The following is a 14,338-nucleotide window of genomic DNA, read 5'->3' as shown; positions in this document are numbered from 1 at the left end:
CGAACAAAAATATTGTTATTGATAAAAGTAGGCAGAAGTTTGAAACTTGTTACCCGATATTTTCTCAAGCAAGACTAAATAGTGGTCCGATATCCATTCATACTCTTTCTCCCCCACTTACTGCAATATCGGACACAATTCATCCCCCGCCCAATTATTATTAGCTGTAGAATAGAACCTTACAACCAATCCCTTTTCTAAAACCTAATCTTCACCAAAAAAAAAAAATCGAAATTTGTTTTTTCCGGTCTCTGAATTATTGCGCACTGATGCCGGGAAACGACGAGTTTTCGGTTTCCGGTCCCTAGTCGCGGCAGTCTTCCGCCGCAAACATGGCTTTATCGGCGGAGAATGCGTTGTTCAGAAAGTACGAGATCGGGAAGCTTCTAGGCTGCGGCGCGTTCGCGAAAGTGTACCACGCTAGGGATATTTCCAACGGCCGGAGCGTCGCCGTGAAAGTGGTGAGCAAGAGCAAGCTCAACAACAATGTTAATCTAATGGCGCACATAAAACGCGAGATTTCGATTTCGACCATGAGCCGGTTGCGCCACCCTTACATCGTCAAATTGTTCGAGGTTCTCGCCACCAGGACGAAGATTTATTTCGTACTGGACTTCGTCAACGGCGGCGAGCTGTTCGCGAAGGTCGTCAAGGGCCGGTTCTGTGAGGATCTCAGCCGGAAGTACTTCCAGCAGCTGATCTCCGCCGTCAGCTACTGCCACCTCCGCGGCATCTCCCACCGCGATTTGAAGCCGGAGAATCTTCTCCTGGACGAGAACGGCAATCTGAAGGTCTTCGATTTCAGTCTGAGCGCGTTGACCGACAACGTCCAACAAAGCTCCACATATTAAAATTCTGAAATTCTAACAAACAGACATATAGTCTATAGATGCAGATTCATGATCAACCACAATTTTCTCTAAACAAATCGAATATAACATATATAAGTAAACAATCTTAAATAACATTCATGTTTATCATCAATCATATGTTTATAAATTCATGGATTGGTACCTCAACAAAGGGGGAAAGGGTGAGCGATCTCCGAAGAGAGATGGGGCAGGGGCAGGGGCAGGGGCAGGGGAAAAGAAAGTTGCAGCCTCATATGTATGGTTGGAAGAGGGTCGTCGAAATCAATGAAAGCGGCGGTCAGCAGCGGTGGCGGTGCGGCGGCAGAAGGAGGAGAAGAGAAAGGGGAAAAAGAACGAGACTCGTATATACATTTCTTCTTGTTTTGTTTGGTAATGATGCAGCTATTTTTATGTGCCTAATTCGAGTTGCAAACTTGTTTTCCTGATATCTATCAGTGTTTACTCATATTTAAACACTTCATTTTTTGCACAGATTAAACACTATCCATTATGTTGTCTTTTGTTTCCTTGATTGCTATTTAACAGGAGTTTTTTTCATAAAGGAACTATGAAGCAAGACTATGCAGAGGTTTCTACATGGATTTGTCTTTGTTGTAGTGAAATGGTAATTATTTTCCTTGTAAATCTTTAAGAGCTGCGATAAATAGAAATTTATATCTTTGATTGCTATTAACAGTAGTTTTATCGTCAGTGATTAGGATGTGGAATGTTCACCTCTCCACTTCTCATTATCGCGAGGTATTTTACTTTTTGTTTTTTTTCTTTTCTTCCCCATTTTGTACTGGTTTTCTAGATAAGAATGGAGCATCCCGGATTTTGTATTCGAAGCTGTTTTCCCATTTCTTTGCGGATTCAGAGCAACTTCTCAACAATTTGCAATTGCCCTGTGAGTTTCATTTTCTTTCTCTCTGTTTTGTTTTTGCTTTCCCGTTGGTCATAATGTTTTTCTTTTTCTATTAATACCAATTTCCAAATTACCTGGTCAATAACAGGTTGTAGATTTTAACGAGGATGCTCGTGTTCACCACTTCAAAGGTAGCAAGCACTTCCAGATAATAATTTGTTGTCTTTGTTGTTCCGTTCTTTTTGTGCGTGTGTGCTTTCCTTATCGTGGAGGAATTTGATGTTTTTTCTTCTGTGTTTTTTATCTATTATTTGATATACTCCAGAAAAATAACGGCAATTAAATTTCCCCACTTCGGTGTTTTTTGGGTTTCAATAACCACCATATATGCCCATAGGGTCAAGATTTGATGTCTTGCCTTCAGAAACTTATGTAAAGAGAAGAACTCCAATGGGGGGGGCGTGTTCAACCTTATTTTAATTAGAAGTTATTAATCTCAAAGATGAAGTTGTCTATTTGGACATGATATTGCCTGCTTTAGCACTGCCAAATTATGTTCTAAAGTTAGCTGTGTTAGTAGTTGTGCCTAATGAACTATCGATGTGCTACTAATATGAAATGTTCTTTTTGGTTTAACTAAAAGGCCCAATTTCCTGAACATAGCCTCGGTAGAAGCAAACCCAACTAATAAGCAAGCCCTTGGTCACCGAGCCAACCTCGTCCAACACCATTTACGAGAAGGTGCGGTCGTCTCAATCATATATTGTTTCAGGCAGGACAATTTCGGCGAGGAGGAGGTGTGTATCTTCAGCCAGAGAGAGCGGAAGTACCCCAATGGCGAAAAGTCAAATCAGGCCTCAAAGTCGGGATAATGGAAAGCCACTGGTATAGGATAGCACCAGGTTTTGTTTATTACAAGATATCAGAAAAACCGAGTTACTTTGGGTATTTAAGAATTTTTCTTGCTCATTGAGTAATTTTGATTTTGTTTTTGTTTTTGTTTGTTTAGCACCTTGTCTTGCTCGTTGGCATATGGTTCTAAATAAGCACATTTCTTTATCCAATATCATTTTTTTTAGATGTATAGGGAGTTGCAGAATTAGTACATTTCTGTAACCAATAACATAATTTTTTGAAATGTATAGGGATTTCCATAATTTTTGTTTCCGTTATGCTCTTTTATTATTTACAATTTATTCTTTGAAACTGTAATTGGTTATTGTTTTTTCGCTATTAATCTGCAAGAGGGAACAAGTTCTTCAAAAACTTTTGCATGTGTTGTTGCTCCTTTATCTGGAATTGCTTTCTTGTGTTTTGGCTAGGCCTTTGTCTCTTGATTCATTTACAGGTTTGCCCTTTTTTTGTGTTCCACCTTCGGCTTGCTCTTGGTCTCTCTGTTCATATACAGGTTTTTTGCTTCTTCGAGAAATACATTCATTTGTTTCTGGTGCCATTTACTTTTTACACCTGATTTTATTTGGACGAGTGATTTCTGAGACGGAGATGAGTTCTGCCACGTTTGTTGATGGCGCCACTCCGAAGAGTAGCTTTGCGCGTCCGACGACTTCTTTTGCTTTACGGCTCATATATATATTTTTTTGTGTTACGACTTACTTTGGTTCGTTTAGCTTTTTCGTATATGTCTTTCTTCGAGAATTACATTCATTTTTTGCTGGTGACATTTACTTATTACACTTGATTTTATTCGGCCGAGTGATTTCTGAGATGTATATGAGTTCGACCACGTTTGTTAATGGTACCACTCCTCTTCTTACTTTGCGTCCACTTTAATCAGGCCGCGTAAAGGGCCTCTATAATTCTTCAAAAATTGTTAATTTCCACTTATACAAATGCACAAGGTACAAAGTAAATTGAAATCAAATACCAGTAGAAAGGTGAAAGCAACAGTCACCTTTTGGCATTGCTAAATCGACGATCGTCACAGCTCCGAAAAGACTCGTACGACGGTCTTTTGCTTCCGGATAGCACCAAAGCATTCCGGTGAACTCCATTAGAATCTCTCGACGAATCCTTCACCACCTTATGCGCATCACGAAAAATGCAAACACCCGCAGAAATAGCTTAATTATCAAAACGACGACGATCGGAAATCTCGTTTGAGATGAAGAGTAATTAATACAGGATTGCAAAATTAAGTAGTCCACAGTCATGGATAACGAAAACAAAAAGGGGCAGATTTACATGAGTCTCTAAGCATACTGTAAACGATGTTCCTACACAATCGAAATCGAATGCAAATATTAATTAAATCGAACAATTTAAAGAGGCAGCAATACGGAGAAAAAACGAGGAAGAAAAGAAACAGACAATTCTTACAAATTGAAGCTCTATTAATGGTGATACAAACATGATTATATCAACACCTTAAAACAGATAAGAACGAAAAAAAATGCAACCCTTTTCAGCAATTTGAAATAAAACCTGGGAACTTAGGTGGCAAAGAGAAGAAGGAGGTGGGGGTTGCACAGAGAACTTAGGTGGCGGAGATGCGGGATAATATTAAACAAAGATAGAGGGCGGCGTCTGCAATTGGTTGAAAAAAGAGGTGGGAAGTGATGTTGGCGGCAGGGGCGGTGGGCATCGGACGAAGCGCCAGCGGCGGACGTGGAAGCGGCGAACGGTGGAACGGTGGAGGTCAACAATTGTGGCCAGATGTGGAGGCCCACCCTGAAACGACGCCGTTTTCAAGCAATCGGATTAAAAGAAAATGGAAAAAAGAAGCAGAGGCGTCGCGGTCGAGCAACTTGGGAAGAAAAGGGAAAAGAAAAGAACGCGGCCAGCTGATTGGAGAGGAAGACGAGAACAACGACGTTTGGTATTTAAATAGGGCAGAAAAAAAGCAAAAAGAAAGACATAAAAAAAAAGGGGACGATCCCCATATATATGTACTTATATATATATATATACTAGTGTAGAGCACCGCGCAATGGGCGGTGCCGGGTGCCTCGGGTGAATACAAGAACTTATCGTATTATGTTTTTCGATATACTTTCATAAATCGATTTTTAGGCTGCATCTTTTTTTATCTTTTTTTTTACGATTAGGTAAAATTTTGGTGGAGCGACTGGGAAGATGGAGTAAGTATAGGGGTGATTCTTCAATTTTCAAAACTGTGTCGGACGGGAGGTGGATTTGTTGTCTTAAATATCAACAAATCGATCAAATTTTACGATTTACGATTTATGAAAACTTTAAAGGTATTATATTATTTATGATAAACTTGTGATAATAAATGTGGCGAATATTTTGGATATTGAAATCAAATTTGTAATTAGGGTGGAGCGGCTAGGAATATGGAGTAAGTATAGGGGTGATTCTTCAATCTTCCCAACTGTTTCAGCCAGAGATGTGGATTTTCGGAAATTACAACTTGATTTCCACTTGGGGGCATTTCCGGTTTAAATACTTTAAAATGGTATATAATATAGGGACCAAAATAGTAATTATAACACGTTTATTATAAATAATATAATAAATTATTGTTTTCTTAAATCGTAAATCGTAAATCGTAAAATTTGATCGTTTTGTCGATATTTAAGATTTATTTTAACATTTGAATCGACTTAGGTATGAATAATTGAATCGTAAGATTTGAATCGTAAATCAAAAGATTTTAAACTCGGTATTGTGAATTTTCGTAAATTCGCAATACCGAGTTTAAAATCTTTCGCATATTCCTATGATTATTATTTGAATTGGGTTACAAGCGAGCTTTGTACACACCCTCTGAGACAGTCGGTTTTCCTGTTCTCTCAACTTTCACCCTATCGGTTACTTCTCTTCGATCATTTCTTAATATCTTTCGCTTGATTTATTTATTTATTATTATTATTATTTTTTTTTTTAATTTACAACCTGAATTTACACATTTATCTATTCTTGGGCTTGCTTTTTCTTGCAGGTGTATGAATTGATTTTTCTTGTAGGCCTTTGGGAATTACGTTTATTTGGGTAATACTACTAATCAGTTCCTATATTTACCATTTAATTCGATTATTTTGCCATTTGTTTCCCTGTAATTTTTTGTCAATATTGATGTGGCTGATATTGGTTTCTTATCTTCACCGGTTATTTGTTTTGCTGAGGATTGATGAAAGATTGATTCATTGTAGACATTTACCATAGGTATCTTAACTATTACCAATAAGGTGTTTTAATTTTATTTTGATGCATGTTCTCTCCTTCGTTATTCCTTCAATGGGGGAGTCGGATTATTTTGGTATCATATAACTGTATATATATGGCAACGGCTGTTGCCAGTATTTGAAAGTCGTTTCCTTGTATCATAATTTTTTTACTGTACTTCGGGAATTGGAATCTTGAGGGCTTTGCTTTGTAGGTACTGATTGCCAGGTCAGTAGTCCTGGACTTGCTTTCTTGTGTTTCGGCTTGGTCTTGGTCTCTCTATTCATTTACAGGTTTGCCCTTTTTTTTTTTTTTTTTCCGGCTCCGGCTTGCTCTTGGTCTCTCTCTGTTCATATACAGGTTTCCCGCTTGTTGGAGAATTATATTATTATTTTGCTGGTGCCATCTACTTTTTACACCTGATTTTATTCGGGCGAGTGAATTCTGAGATGGAGATGAATTCAGCCACGTTTGTTGACGGCGCCACTCTGATGAGTAGCTTTGCGGCGACTTCGTTTGCTTTATGGCTCTTATTGTTAAGTATTGAGCCCACATAAAATGATCTGTTGTGATCTGGGCCCAATAGCTATATTAATTCTAAGCCCAACTTGGGAAATCGGGCCCAATGTTACTTAAGCCCACTGATCAGTCAACCCTAAATCTTGACCGTCGGATAGAGGGCTTCAATCTGAGCCCTCCATTTACCCACTCCTCTTTTCTTCTCTCAACCCTAGCAGCTTTGTTCTGCTGCGCCGTTTCTCTCTCTTCCCTTGTCCCCTTCTCTCTCTACAGTGTATCGTCACCCCTTGTCGTTTTCCGGCGACACCTTCGCAGGTCCGGCCGGACAATGGGTGTCCTTACCGTCGCAGCACATTTAATGCTGAAGACCGTTGAAACTCCGTGTATTTATACTGTGGTGAGAGAGAGAGACAAGTGTGATTCACCTTTTATTCAAACCCCTTCATTTCTGGTCTTAATCCTCTTCTGTGAGGGTTTCGACTGTGTGTGTGTAGAAATCTGGGTTTGTGCTGAGTGGAGAGGGTGAGTTATCACCGAGTTGACTGTGCATGTGTTGGTGAGTCAACTCGGAGTGAGGTTTGGGGTCAGATCTAGGGTTTCGATCAGTGGCAGTGCTTGGTGCTTGTTTTCGGTTGGTGTTACCACCAGATCTTTGGATCTACAGTTGAACACTGGAAATAGGGAACTGAGCCGTTCTTCATTATATACTCTTTCTGTTCCATTTTTACTTCCTGTGTTATCTAACTGTGTTTTACAGATCTATAGCTATGTTTGGAAGAACCTGTACCTAACAGTGGTACCAGAGCATCAGTTGGACACTCGTTCTTTTGCAGACTCGTGCTACGGATTTAACTACTGTGACTCACTCACTCTGTTTCTGGGTAAAATCCTGGAAAACCTGTGGTTGACCTTGTGTGGTCAAAACTTGCTTCCGCTGTTCTAGTGTTCTGGGCCAACTCAGGCTACTCGCCACTCCAAACTTCCCTTGTCCGGACCGCTTAGTGTCGCAGGAATCTGGGGAAGGGGGGTAGTCTGAGACAGCCCAGCCTTCGACCGGTTACTTTGGTACCTTCTGGGCCAACTCATACTATTTGCCACTCCAAACTTCCCTTGTCCGGACCGCTTAGTGTCGCAGGAATCTGGGGAAGGGGAATAGTCTGAGAAAGCCCTGCCTTCGACTGGTTACTTTGTTGCCTTCTGCAACACTTGGCTCTCTGTTGGGCCTACTGGGATCATCTTGTGTGTTTCCTTTCTGTTGCTGTCTGTGTGCAGCTTGTGTGTTTTCTTTTCTGTTGCTGTCTGTGTGCAGCTTATTTGTTAGTGTGCCTCTTACTTGTGTCTGAGCCCTTGTCTGTTTCTCTTCTGTGTGAATATGAATTCTTATCCTGTGGCTACCTTTGATGGTAAGGGTGACTTTGCTATATGGAAACAGAAAATGAAAGGTGTTTTAGTCCAACAGAAATGTTTTAAGGCTATAACTCAAACTTATGATGATAAAACCACAAAAGAAATGAAAGATGATTTTGATGAACTTGCTTACTCCCTGATTATTCTGAACCTATCTGACTCTGTGATTAGAAAGATAGGTAAGCTTGATACTGCTAAGGATTTATGGGATAAGTTAGAAGAGCTTTATACTGAAACCTCTTTACCCTCAAAAATGTTTTTACTGGAAAAGTTTTTTAGATTTAAACTTGACTTGCACAAAGATATAGATGAAAATCTTGATGTTTTTACAAAACTTGTGCAAGACATAAAGTTAACTGGGGATAAAACCATTGATGAATATACCCCCATTGTTCTTCTAAATGCTATTCCAGATTCTTACAGTGATGTCAAATCTGCTATTAAGTATGGCAGAGACAGGGTGACTCTTGACACTGTGATAAATGGTTTGAAAAGTAAGGAACTAGATTTGAAAACTAACAAAGGTAACAAGTCTTTGGGTGATGTAAACTTTGTGAAAAACAAGCATAAAAACAAGTTTTCAAACAAGGGTTCTACCTCCAGTAACCAAAACTTCCAAAAATTTGATAAGGGTAAAGTAGGGAGTAAGAACAAGCTCAAACATAGGAAGTGTTATAACTGTGGCAAGTCTGGTCATTATGCTAATAGGTGTGCTGAACCTAAGAAAGAAGTTAAGTCTAATAATGAACAGGCTAACCAAGTTGCTGAAAACATGGGTGATGTGTTTATGATTACTGATGAGTATCTTGATTTTGTGAATTCTGTGTCTGCATCTTTGACTGATAATGACTGGTTAATGGATTCTGCTTGCTCTAATCATATGACACCTCACAGAAGCATGTTCTCCTCCTATGTTAAATTGGAAAATGGCTCTGTGTCCATGGCTGATAGCAGCAAAAGGCATGTGCTAGGTATAGGAACTGTATGTCTGAAATTTCAATCTGGTTTTGTGCTTAAACTGAAAAATGTGAGACATGTTCCTAAACTGAGTAGCAATCTGATGTCTTGTGCTATCTTGGAGGATTCTGGGTATAAGGGTACTTGGGGTGATGGGGTCATGAATATTATGCATGATGGTTTAATTTCTTTCAAAGCTGTTAGAATGCACAATATGTATGTTGCATCTGCATTATCTGTTTCACATGTTAATTCTGTCCAGCATGACATGACTGATCTTTGGCATAGAAGATTAGGTCACATCAGTAGTAAGGGACTAGGAATCTTGCATAAAAACAAGTATCTGAGTGATGACATTGTTGTTGATATGCCTTTGTGTGATTCATGTGTTATGGGTAAACAGTCTAAAGTGAAATTCCCTAAATCTCCCTTCCCTAATACTTCTAAGTGTACTGAAATCCTTGAATATGTTCATGCTGATGTTTGGGGTCCTGCACCTGTCTCCACACCTGGTGGAAACAGATATTTCTTGTCTGTTGTTGATGATTTTTCAAGAAAAGTGTTTGTCTTCTTGCTTGTGCAAAAGTCTGATGTTTTTGATAAGTTCAAATCTTGGAAAACCTTTATTGAAAATCAAACTAACAAGAAACTTAGAACCCTTAGAACTGATAATGGCACTGAATTTTGCAATCATGAATTTGATTCTCTGTGTGCTGAATTTGGCATTAGAAGACATAGGACTGTTGCATATACACCTCAACAGAATGGCATAGCTGAAAGAATGAATAGAACATTAATGGATAGGGTTAGATCCATGTTGCATGCATCTGGTTTGCCAAAAGTTTTTTGGGGTGAAGCTGTCTTAACAGCTGCTTATGTGATTAACAGATCTCCATCTGTGCCTTTGTCTGGAAATTTGCCTGAAACTTTGTGGACTGGGAAACCAGCTGATTTGTCTAATTTGAGAGTTTTTGGATGTTCTGCCTTTGTGCACCATAAAACTGATAAATTAGAACCTAGATCCTTAAAATGTGTTTTTATTGGATATCCTGAAGGGGTAAAAGGTTATAGATGTTGGCTAAAGAATGAACATGGTTTTAAAACTATCATTAGTAGAAATGTTGTTTTCAATGAAAATGAATATCCTTGTTTGCCTGTGCCTTCATTTATTGTTCCCCCCTCTGCTCCAATTGAGGTGGAGAAATCTCCTCTTGAGAGTGAGGAAATTGATATTGTTGATGATGATGATTCATCTTCTGTGCCTGAAAATGTGTTTGATCAAAATGTTGAGTCTGATTTGCCTGAAATTGATGATTTGCATGATTATCAGCTTGCTAGGGATAGACCTAGAAGAGAAATTAGGAAACCTCATCATCTTGATAATTTTCAGCTTGCATCTTTTGTGTTCAATGTGTTTGATGCTTTAGATGGGAATGAACCTAAGTGCTACAAAGATGCTTTAACTTCTCCAGATTCTGCTATGTGGTTATCTGCTATGAAAGAGGAGATTAATTCTCTGCATGTCAATCATACTTGGACTCTTGTCCCAAAACCTGCTAAGTGCTCTTTGATTGAATGCAAATGGCTGTTTAGAGTCAAGCATGAATCTGATTCTGTTAGATATAAAGCTAGGCTTGTAGCTAAAGGTTTTACACAAAGAGAGGGTATAGACTATACTGAAATCTTTGCTCCTGTTGTTAAATTCACCACTGTCAGAATTTTGCTTGCCTTAGTTGCTCATTTTGATTGGGAACTTAAGCAAATGGATGTTAAAACTGCTTTTTTGCATGGTGATCTTGATAAGCAAATTTTCATGTCTCAACCCGAAGGTTTTGTTGATTCTGATAAACCTGATTATGTCTGTTTGTTGAAGAAGTCTCTGTATGGCCTTAAACAGTCTCCTAGGCAGTGGAACAAAAAATTTGACTCTTGCATGCTCTCTTTGAAATTTATAAGAAGTGAATTTGATCCTTGCTTGTATTTCAAAGATGACTGTCAATCTCCTGTGTTCCTATTGATCTATGTTGATGATATGCTTATTGCTAGTCCCTGTTTAAAGGCTATTGATCATGTTAATAAATGCTTAAGTGAAAACTTTGACATGAAATTTCTTGGTGACTCTAAGAGGATTCTGGGAATGGACATAATCAGGAATAGGAAAGATTGTTCTTTGTTTCTGAACCAATCTGCCTATGTTGAAAAGATATTAGATAAATTTGCCATGAAAAATGCCAAGTCTGTGTCTGTGCCTCTAGCTGCTCATTTCTTGCTAAGTAAGGAACAGTCCCCAAAGACTGAACCTGAAATCTGTGATATGAAATCTGTTCCTTATGCAAATGCAATTGGTTCTATAATGTATTTAATGGTAAGTACTAGGCCTGACATTGCATATGCTGTTAGCTGTTTGAGTAGATATATGGCTAATCCTGGCATGCCTCATTGGGAGGCTGTGAAATGGCTAATGAGATATCTAAGAGGATCTGCTAGAACAGGGATTGAATTTTCTAAGTGTGAAAAAGGAATTGTCTTATGTGGTTATGTGGATTCTAATTATGCTAATAACAGAGATAATAGGAAGTCCACCACATCTTATGTGTTTACTTTGTGTGGTTCTTGTATTTGCTGGAAATCTCAACTTCAAAACATTGTAGCCCTTTCTACCACAGAGGCTGAATACATTGCTACCACAGAGGCTATAAAAGAATCTCTCTGGTTGAAAGGGCTTCTCTCAGAAATTGGCTTCTTGAAGGGTAAAGTTGTTGTTTTTTCTGACAGCCAATCAGGTATACAATTGTGCAAGAACCCTGTCTTTCATGACAGAACAAAACACATTGAGATCAAATACCACTTCATCCGAAAAGTGGTGAAAAAAGGTGAGATAGACCTGGAGAAAATTCCTTCTGAATTCAACCCTGCTGACATGGGCACTAAGTGCCTGCCTGTGGAAAAATTGAGATCATGTTTGAGAATCTTGAACATTGTCTCAAAACATGATTAAAACAGACATGTGTTTGTCTGCTTGCTTTGTGCAAGTCTGTTGATGCTTTCTATGTGATTGCTTGCTTTATTTGTTTTGTCTTAACTTCTATGTGATGTTAAGTGTTGGTTTTATCTTGGTGATTACCTCCTTTGTGGAAAAAATACTGTGTGAATCTTCTACTACAATCTGTGTGATTAGTGTTTAAGATTCACAGTTACGGCAATGATGATCCCAGTCCATTAAGTGTGTGTCATACTGATCCTTTTATTGGTCTCAGGTGGAGAATTGTTAAGTATTGAGCCCACATAAAATGATCTGTTGTGATCTGGGCCCAATAGCTATATTAATTCTAAGCCCAACTTGGGAAATCGGGCCCAATGTTACTTAAGCCCACTGATCAGTCAACCCTAAATCTTGACCGTCGGATAGAGGGCTTCAATCTGAGCCCTCCATTTACCCACTCCTCTTTTCTTCTCTCAACCCTAGCAGCTTTGTTCTGCTGCGCCGTTTCTCTCTCTTCCCTTGTCCCCTTCTCTCTCTACAGTGTATCGTCACCCCTTGTCGTTTTCCGGCGACACCTTCGCAGGTCCGGCCGGACAATGGGTGTCCTTACCGTCGCAGCACATTTAATGCTGAAGACCGTTGAAACTCCGTGTATTTATACTGTGGTGAGAGAGAGAGACAAGTGTGATTCACCTTTTATTCAAACCCCTTCATTTCTGGTCTTAATCCTCTTCTGTGAGGGTTTCGACTGTGTGTGTGTAGAAATCTGGGTTTGTGCTGAGTGGAGAGGGTGAGTTATCACCGAGTTGACTGTGCATGTGTTGGTGAGTCAACTCGGAGTGAGGTTTGGGGTCAGATCTAGGGTTTCGATCAGTGGCAGTGCTTGGTGCTTGTTTTCGGTTGGTGTTACCACCAGATCTTTGGATCTACAGTTGAACACTGGAAATAGGGAACTGAGCCGTTCTTCATTATATACTCTTTCTGTTCCATTTTTACTTCCTGTGTTATCTAACTGTGTTTTACAGATCTATAGCTATGTTTGGAAGAACCTGTACCTAACACTTATATATATTTTTTTTTCTTACGATTTACTTTGGTTCGTTTAGGTTTTTGCATTTTTTTGATTATTTGAACTTAATGTCTTGTTGATATTTTTATGTTTGTAGAAATTGTACGACTCCCGAGGAAAAAATCAGCGGACATGGTACGACGGCCAGGATTTATAGAGGTAAAATTCTCATTTATTTAGTGCGTTCTTGTTTCTGTTACACAATGTACTTCTTTTTTATTCAGTCTATTTTTCTCGGTTCCGAAATTACGGATGTTTATTGTGCTCTCAATTTTGATTATGATTATTTTCAAAATATGGCTGCTGATGTTGGTTTCTTCAGCAGCCACCACCAGGTTCGCTTTGATGTATTTTTTCTTCACGTCACTTTTTCCTTCGAGTTCAGTTTAATCAGGCCCCTTAAAAGGCCTCTATAATTCTTCAATTCCTTAGGTGGATCTTGACTGCTTGTTTCTTCACATTCTTGGAACTTACTGACCGCCCTTAGCTGGCTCTTGGGTCCGGTTAACTGGTCATTATAAATAATATTCCGCAAATTTCCGGGATAAAATTCATTAAAATGGCTATTTTGATTAATGAGTATATATATCGTGTTGTTTGCAAATATTTTACTATTTGTGAGGATAAATTCTTTGGTCTTTTATTCTGATGATACTCGATCACATTGAACTATAGTTTGGAGTGAACCCCATAGTCATAGGCTGAAAATGGTGGTCGTTTTGTATTATCTCTCCAGGTCCTACTTGCTGCCTTCAGCTTCAGGTTGTACCTTCACGCTGCCAAACGTTTTCGCAAGTTTCCCAACGGAAGAACACGGGTAGTTAGTTGGCAGTCCTGATACTAATAGTTTTTAACTTTTTTATAGGTGTGGTAAGGGCAGGGAGTAGAAGCTGTGGAGGTCCGAGTCTGTTTGGATTTCATTCGTGGGGTTGACTACGCGCCTAATTGCCTGTAATTCTCTGCCCCATGTGGATGCGTATGCGTATGCGTTTAACTTTCCATTTCTGAATGCCAATTCATAAACATGGATAATTTCTGCATAGTTATTGGCTATTTGTGGTTTATGGAATTCGGTTTATAATTTGTATGTGTTTCTCTTTTCATTATTCATAAGTTGCTGCTTCAGTTTAGGCCCGGGATATGAATGCAGGGGGATAACGACGAATAAAATTCCTTAAATAGTGGAACAATCTTATACTGTCGTGCCCAAAATTGTGCTGGCTCAAACCTAGGGATATGAATGCAGGGGAATAATGAAGAATCAAATACTTTAAATAGTGGAACAATCTTATACGGTCGAACTTGTGGAAGAATTCCGCCACAGTGAAACCAAAAAACGTTGTCAATTTGGATCGCCAATTTTTGTCGTCGAAAGTACGCGTCTTAAGGGAACATTGGCTTTCATTTTCCTCTAAATGCACATGTTTCAATATTCGTATCGATTTAGTTATCGTAAGTTCTTAATCTTTGTCAGTGTGACGTGAACTTTAACAAAAAAAATATTCTTTAATCAGGCGAATGGATGAACGCTTCAGCGGGAC

General features: G+C 39.0%; 1 protein-coding gene and 2 long non-coding RNA genes across 7 annotated transcripts; all 3 read left to right on the top strand.

Moving 5' to 3' along the window:
* The first annotated feature begins 332 nt into the window (after nucleotides 1-332).
* On the top strand, nucleotides 333-851 carry LOC105973370 (CBL-interacting serine/threonine-protein kinase 14-like). Its single transcript, XM_012998394.2, has one exon. The coding sequence runs from the start codon at nucleotides 333-335 to the stop codon at nucleotides 849-851; it is 519 nt and encodes a 172-aa protein (XP_012853848.1).
* Nucleotides 852-1,210: 359 nt separating this feature from the next.
* On the top strand, nucleotides 1,211-2,873 carry LOC148766950 (uncharacterized). 2 transcript variants are annotated; one of them, XR_016034299.1, is made up of 4 exons: nucleotides 1,211-1,476; nucleotides 1,564-1,758; nucleotides 1,865-1,907; nucleotides 2,360-2,873. It is a non-coding gene; the product is annotated as an uncharacterized LOC148766950 (long non-coding RNA). The 2 variants fall into 2 exon arrangements; XR_016034300.1 differs by having other exon boundaries at nucleotides 1,229-1,476; nucleotides 1,571-1,758.
* A 2,613-nt stretch (nucleotides 2,874-5,486) lies between these two features.
* Nucleotides 5,487-14,338, top strand: LOC148766949 (uncharacterized). Of its 4 annotated transcripts, none has more exons than XR_016034304.1 (5): nucleotides 5,508-5,688; nucleotides 12,895-12,956; nucleotides 13,663-13,748; nucleotides 13,948-14,171; nucleotides 14,312-14,338. It is a non-coding gene; the product is annotated as an uncharacterized LOC148766949 (long non-coding RNA). The 4 variants fall into 4 exon arrangements; XR_016034303.1 differs by having other exon boundaries at nucleotides 5,509-5,862; XR_016034302.1 differs by having other exon boundaries at nucleotides 5,487-5,688; nucleotides 12,895-13,748.

Source organism: Erythranthe guttata, chromosome 11 (genome assembly GCF_056151865.1).
Source record: "Erythranthe guttata isolate IM_541 chromosome 11, IM_541, whole genome shotgun sequence".
NCBI classification, from domain to species: Eukaryota; Viridiplantae; Streptophyta; class Magnoliopsida; order Lamiales; family Phrymaceae; genus Erythranthe; species Erythranthe guttata.
Note: the sequence above shows the minus strand (reverse complement) of the source record. Positions and strands in the feature narration are given on the sequence as shown.